The following is a 7,407-nucleotide window of genomic DNA, read 5'->3' as shown; positions in this document are numbered from 1 at the left end:
TCAGTGGGAGACCAACACTAAATATCACACTGTTCGGTTCTGTCACCGCCAACGTTAGGGAGGTGATTTAAACTCTGCTAAAAGCAGGCAAAGCTGGAGAACTTATTGCCCTCGGTTATAATTACAGCTAGAAAAACATCTTAACAGATGAATCTCTGCCTTGTTTCCTAGATGGGAGTGCGAGGCCCTCATAGACCTTAGAGGCAGAGCCAGAACTCAGCTAAGACCATATATTACTTAAGTTTTCTATTCCAAAAAGTTTCAAGAATCAGAAGTAAAAAAGACCGGAACAATGAACTGCTACGTGCTCATGATTCAACTTTGAGAATTATCAATCTCGTTTTCTTCAGAACACCAGTATCGAATGAGTGTGATATCATTTGTGTGCTTCTCGGTGCTATACTAACCAGCGTCTCAGAGAGCAAACCCCAGGCAAAGCACAAAACCAGAAATCAAAAGAAGGATCTAGTGTGAGCGGCAAAGGCAGACAGCCAATTAGTGCCTGAAATGTAGACAATTTTCTCAATTATTTTTTTTTCTTTTTCAGAACAGTAGTCTTGGAAAACACAGACTTATTTTGCAGGGACACTGTTCCTTTAAGTTGCTTACTGATCCCACCCAGATCTTGCACCTTGGCCAAATGCCTAACCACTCTAGTAAACAAGAATAAGAGATTGCAAAAAATTCAAAAGCAAAGACATTATTTCCCAGACAACAGAACGATATCAAAGAGTTAACCACATCCCTGAAAACAGTCGTTGCTGCTTCCATCTGCCGCTCTGGTTTCTGTGGGCATCCACCACATTGGTCTCTCTTTCCTGTTTGACAGACTGCCTAAGGTAAGACACAGCTGCTTGCTTTGGATTCCTTAACTCAGGACGGTCCAGGAACCCTGTGGGGATAGATGGCTGATGTCCTGGTCATGGGAAGGAGCTTATTGAAAACTTTGCCCTCTGCTGTTACTTGCAATCAACTGTTAGATAAACATGAATAATTGCTAAACTAAGCTAAAACTAGCTTTAAAGGTATTTAATTTTTTGTTTTGCAAATTTTATTCTAATTTTATAGTTTACTAAACTGTACTACAATAATGTTAACATCTTTGGGAATCTTTTTCAAGATTTTAAATGAATTTTTACAAAAATACAATATTTTTATCATTTGACTAGTTTAGAAATTTGAATAAAGAATATCCAGTCATTTTATCTTCATGTAGAAACTAGTAAAACCCAAAAACTGAGCAAAATTCACAAAATCTACAGGAAAACATTTTATTCCTGAAAAACTATAAAATATGAAGTCTCTTGAATGCTTTCACCCTGATATTCACTTGAAATTTTAGGCAAAATTTCAAAATGCAGTATTTGCCAGATGATCTGCATTCACAGTGTTTAGCCCATATTACCATAGAGGTTTGCATTTCTTTCATTTAACTAACTCATCTCCGCACCTTCAGCCCATTTGTACATCTTTCTAAAAGAGAAGAACTATTAAAAATTAGAGCAATAGAACATGCTGGAAGTGATCACAAGGGGGTGGCCCTGCAAATGCCAAACAAAGTCAAGGAGTTGAGGAAGGTAATAGACTGGAGAAGCTGGAGACATGGGAAGGCAGGAGAGTGCCCACCTTTGCTTTAGTGGCCAGCAAAGGGCCCTTCGGAGAAGCCACAGCTCCAAGATATTATGGTTAGTTGCAGGGACTGAGTGTCAGTGGCTGTCATACACATGACGGTTTAGCTATACGTTCAGAACTCTGCTCAGGGCCTTCATTTCCAGGGAGGAAAAGAAAGCCATTATTTGATGCCAATAGTCCCAGAGTCCTCTCAGTGTCTCAGTCCCAGAACTTCTGGATGCTCCTCATGCTATGGACTCAGCAAAGAGAAAACACCCGTGTAATGCTGCCACTTTCTTTTGCCCCGTGGAAACGCAGTAGCAGCTCTGTCTAGGTGACTCTATCTTTATACCAACCTTCAGAATAAGTTGGAGTCCTTCCATGTCCTTGATTCAGAAAATGTGCCGTTTGCATGTTCTATTGCCTTAGCTCAGTTCTAGTGAGTTTTGTTGTCTGTTTGTGTTTGCTCTGAATACCCAATCGTCTTCTTGTCTTAGTATACCTGGTCTGAAGCCTGGTTGACATGCAGCCAAGCGTGCTTGGTAGATGGGCCAGCACAGGTGCTTGTTCTTACAGAAGCAGCATTCTCTTAGTAAATGCTGCTGCATTCTATTTGAGGAAGAGTCTGTGGCCTGAAGCCAGCATTGCTTTATTGCCAACCTAACATTCTTGCTTCTTTGGGAGGGGAGGGGTGGTACCCATCTGGCATGTATGAAAGAAGTCAGTCTCCCAGCTCACTCATCATGGCCTTTGCCTTTATTTCCACCCTCTACTGAGCATCTGGAAAATCATGGTCATGAATTTCCTGTTCACATTCTCTGGAGGGAAGGTGCCAAAGGAGGAAACTGTGATTCCTTTTCCAGACCTCCTGGAGTTAATGCAGCCAAAGGAGGCAAGCTCTCAAAACCATGAAGTTTGTTAGCTCTAAATACACTTTTGTTCCTATTCCCTTGGGCATACTGAGCTAGCAACATATCCATCTTCTTTTGTCAGGGAATTCTGGGGATTTAGACATCACTTTGTATATAGCTGGCCATATTAGACTGATACAGATGACTGAGAATTTTAATATAGAATTTGAATTTTTATTGTTTATTTGTGTGGAAAAATCATTTCACTGGGTTGTTCGAAAGGTCTTTTCCTGTTTATTGTTTGGAAGTTGCTTTTAAGCAAATCTATTGGTTTTTGTTCTCACATTCTTTTGATTCATTGGATAGGCAGCTTCACTTTTGAACCCAATGAAGACAAACTTTCCCAAGCAAGAGTAGAAAAGAGAAAGGAGTTATGGGAAGCTGAGGAATAATTTAATTCTGACTTGTTGGTTGGTTTTGTTTTGTTTTGTTTTCCGAGACAGGGTTTCTCTTTGTAGCTTTGGAGCCTGTCCTAGAACTTGCTCTGTAGACCAAAACCAGGTTGGCCTTGAACTCATAGAGATCTCTCTGCCTCTGCTTCCCGAGTGCTGGGATTAAAGGTGTGTGCCTCCACTGCCTGGCCCCTGACTTGAGTTTTGAACTCATTGATGCTGTATGAATAATAGTAAGACTGAAAAGGTAGTGGCTCTTGTAGAAAGGAGCTGCGTGCCTGGCACCCGGCCGCCCGCATGGCTAGCTTATGCCCGAAATAATTACACGGAAACTGTATTCTTTTGAACACTGCCTGCTCATTAGTTCCAGCCTCTTATTGGCTAGCTCTTACATATTGATCTAACCCATTTTTAATATTCTGTGTAGCACCATGAGCTGGATTACCAGGAAAGATCTTAACCTGTGTCTGTCTGGAGTGGGAGAATCATGGCGACTGCCTTACTCTGCTTCTTTCTCCCAGCATTCTGTTCCGTTTATTCCGCCTATCTAAATTCTACCCTATCAGAGGACCAAGCAGTTTCTTTATTAATTAGCCAATGAAAGCAACAAATAGATACAAGACCCACCCCCATCAGGCTCTGTATGATCCACAGGAGGGAAGGATTTGCTAAGAATTACTTATAATGATAATGAATGGAACAAACATTCAGTCATCTGAACTCATTCTGAAGAATCAGCAAATGACAAGGCAGGTACTGTGATGAAACCATAGTCCCCAAATAGAGTGGAACCAAAACACTGATAAATGGCTTTGCTCACTCCCTGCTCTCTATAACGTAATGAGAAATTAGTACTGCCTAAATATAGCTATTGAATATAAGTGAATATTTACTAACAAATGTTTGGTCATGATACTATAACTTGCTTATGTTAGAGACTTTGAAAATCTCATTGTGAGTATTTTATTTGAAATGTGAAGGGATATGTGTGTGTGTGTGCATGAGTGTGTGTGGTATGTGTGCATGCGCACATACATGAGTGTGTGGTGTGTATGCATGAGTGCTTGTGTGGTGTGTGTGTATGCATGAGTGTGTGCATATATGTGGTGTGTGTGTGCATGCATGAGTGTGTGTATGCATGAGTATGTGTCTGTGTTGATATGTGTGTGCGTGTGCATGAGTGTGTATGTGTGGTATGTGCATATGTGCATGCATGAGTGTGTATGTGTGGTATGTGCATATGTGCATGCATGAGTGTGTGTGGAGTGTATGTATGCATGAGTACATGCATGTGTGTTTGGTGTGTGCGTGCATGATTGTGTGCATGCATGTGCATGCATGAGTGAATGTGTGTATGTGGTGTGTGTGCATGTGTGTGTGTATACATGCCTCAGTGTGTGCGTATGCGTGATGTGTGTGTATGTGTGTGTGTGTGTGTATGTTTGAGTGAGCCAGTAGGGGACAGCTTGCTTAAGTTAGTTCTTTTCCTGCACTACATGGATGTTGGAGACAAATTCAGGTCATCATGCCTGGTGGCAAGTGCCTTAACTCACGGAAAGATGTTGCTGGCTCATATGCCAGTTTTTAACTCCACAAACTTGAAATTATATAATAATAATAATAACAATAAATGATAATAATAAATAACCCTTTCTATTATGGTTTCCAGTTTAGTGTTTTTCTGGGATTCCTGAGTGTGCAAATGAGTTGGTCTCTGTTTCCTGTGCCTTCTCTTGGGGCTCTTTTCTGTTTGTTTCTTTGTTTGTTCTGTACAATTCCAATGTGTCAGTTTTTGTTTTATCATTTCTTCTAACATCACATCATGTCATTTTGTAGTCTTTTTGAAGTCTGTTTGTTTTCTAATGGGAGACAGGAAGGAGATCAGTCTGGATGGGAGGGGATATGCAGAAGACTGGAAAGACTGGAGGGAGGGGAAACCACAATCAGAATATGAGAAAAAAGTCTATTTTCAATAAAAGGAAAAATGGTAAACATTACCTTTATTGAAGTATTTATAACTGGATTTTCCATTTCAAGGTGTTACCAGTTGAATGAATTTTCACCATCTCCCATAATGAGGAAGAGAGACGCTGCCTTCTGCCTTCTGCTTTTGCCAGTTTTTATGACTCAAGCAGTGTATGGACAAAGAAAGAAAGCACCAAAGCCAAACACACTGGCAAAGAAAAATGACTTCCGGGGTAAAAATAGAGTGCTTTTAAAAGTTTTACTTTTAGCCTGTGAAAACACTAATATAAAATTTTAAAATAGTGTTTGATGAAAGTAGAAAATCATATGTATGTATGCATGCGATGTTCTATTTGATACGATTATATCATGGTAGTAATAAGTCCTACATATTTAGATTGCCTCAGAGTTTTACAGCACTGTGCATGTATTGCTTCATTTGAACTCCACTTGTGAAATAAGAAGGAGAGAGATAGCCACATCACAGGCAAACAGGTTCAGAGAGCTTACATGGCACCTTCAAGGCCGTAAGCAAATAAACTATTAAGAAACCGATCTAGGCCGGGCGATGGTGGCACACGCCTTTAATCCCAGCACTCGGGAGGCAGAGGCAGGTGGATCTCTGTGAGTTCGAGACCAGCCTGGTCTACAGAGCTAGTTCCAGGACAGGCTCCAAAGTCACAGAGGAACCCTGTCTCGAAAAACCAAAAAAAAAAAAAAAAAAAAAAAAGAAACCGATCTAGGATTCACAGTCAACTCTATCTTCAAATTAAGTTTGTTTTTCTGTTGTTATTCCTGTGATGAATGTGGACACTTTCTCATTTGATTTCAAGGTCCTAAAATGGCACAACCCAAGTACCAAACAGAATATTATTAATTTACCTTTAGACTCTTTTGCCTAGTATTTGTTTAATTTGAAAAATATGTTGTTTTTTCCATTTTTATGCTCTAAGTAGGTTTACAATGCTGAGAATATATGATATGTTTATTTGTTTGGTTTTGTTTTTCATTTTATGAGAGAAAATATTTAGTTCTGTACAAATTAAGCCAAAGTCTCTCAGAAACAAAGCAAACAGCGCACCACATTGGGGTTCTGGTTCCCCTAGGATGCACGAGAAGGGACGGTTAGGTTACACAGCCTTTGTGTTCTCTTTCAGACACCGTTTGCTACATAGACGTTGTCTTTATCTTGGACAGCTCAGAAAGCTCTAAAATTGTCCTCTTTGATAATCAGAAAGCTTTTGTGGACAGCTTGAGCGAGAGGCTTTTCCAGTTGACTCCTGGTCGTTCACTGAAATACGACATCAAACTGGCAGCCCTTCAGTTCAGCAGCTCCATCCAGATTGACCCACCCTTGTCTTCTTGGAAGGATCTACGCACATTTAAGCAGCGGGTCAAATCTTTGAGTTTAATTGGGCAAGGTACCTTCTCTTACTATGCCATTTCCAATGCCACAAAGCTACTAAAGAGAGAAGGGCGTAAAGATGGCGTAAAAGTGGCTTTGCTGATGACTGACGGCATTGATCATCCCAAGAGTCCAGATGTCCAAAGCATTTCTGAAGATGCTAGAATTTCAGGAATATCATTTATCACTGTGGGACTTTCCACTGTGGTCAATGAAGCCAAACTTCGCTTGATATCTGGGGACACATCCAGTGAACCGGTGCTACTACTGAGTGATCCAACCCTTGTAGACAAAATCCAGGAATGCCTGGTAGGTACCTAGAGGATTAAATATATATTTCTCCTTGTATTTTGATAGCTTAGATTTAAGCTCTTTAAGAATAAATACAAAATGTTGACAATGTAGGATTCTCACTGGGTGCAGAACGTGTATCATTCTAGTGCCTCCTTCCACTACCTTGACAATTTAGTGGAAACGTGCGAAGTCCATTCCCTGAAGTTGCATCCCTAACATTGTTACATGGTGAGGCTTTTGGAAAGATTACTTTTAAAGCATTCGCAATATTCTCTTGTCTATTCCTCCTAAGATCATGTACATTGTTGACTTATATTCATTGTGTTATCAACTTATGGTCTTCCTTATTCGTTCTCAATCCTTTCTCATTTCCCACCTGCAGACTTACCTTTGGCTTTCTTACCTATTATATTATTTAAGTATACTTAAATTTTTTATCTTTTATTTCTTATATGTTACAAGCCTGTCTATATTACTTCTCCTATTTCCTTAAAAGCAACCCAAGGGAAGACGAAATTATTGTGGCTCACAAATTGAGGGGCTGGTCTGTCATGGTGCAAAGGCATGGTGGCAGAAGCATAAGGCATCATGGTCATATAGCGTCCATAATCAGAAAACATAAAGAGATGAATGCTTCTGTTAGCTCAGGGTCTTTTATATTCAGGCCAGGGTTCCAGTCCATGGAATGCTGTTGTCTACAGAGAGTGAGTCTTTCTGCTTTAGCTGACCCAGTCTAAAAACTCCTTCATAGACAAGCACGGACATTTGTCTCCTAGGCAATCCTAGGTCCTGTCAAGGTGACAATCAGCGTGAACCACTTTAAAATCAC

General features: G+C 40.2%; 1 protein-coding gene across 1 annotated transcript in view; it reads left to right on the top strand.

The window, feature by feature from the left end:
• Positions 1 to 704: 704 nt before the first annotated feature.
• Col28a1 (collagen type XXVIII alpha 1 chain) overlaps positions 705 to 7,407 on the top strand; it is a 163,891-nt gene continuing 157,188 nt past the window's right edge. The window contains exons 1-3 of the mRNA XM_050162310.1: positions 705 to 839; positions 4,952 to 5,112; positions 6,037 to 6,593. Of these exons, the coding sequence (XP_050018267.1) occupies positions 4,989 to 5,112; positions 6,037 to 6,593 (681 nt within the window). The 5' untranslated portion in view covers positions 705 to 839; positions 4,952 to 4,988. The remainder of the gene's footprint in view (positions 840 to 4,951; positions 5,113 to 6,036; positions 6,594 to 7,407) is intronic.

This window comes from Alexandromys fortis, unplaced genomic scaffold, assembly GCF_014885135.2.
Source record: "Alexandromys fortis isolate MF-2015 unplaced genomic scaffold, M_Fortis_MF-2015_v1.1 scaffold_110, whole genome shotgun sequence".
In the NCBI taxonomy this organism is placed as follows: domain Eukaryota; kingdom Metazoa; phylum Chordata; class Mammalia; order Rodentia; family Cricetidae; genus Alexandromys; species Alexandromys fortis.
The sequence above is the reverse complement of the archived record's forward strand: the minus strand, read 5'-3'. Positions and strand labels throughout refer to the sequence as shown.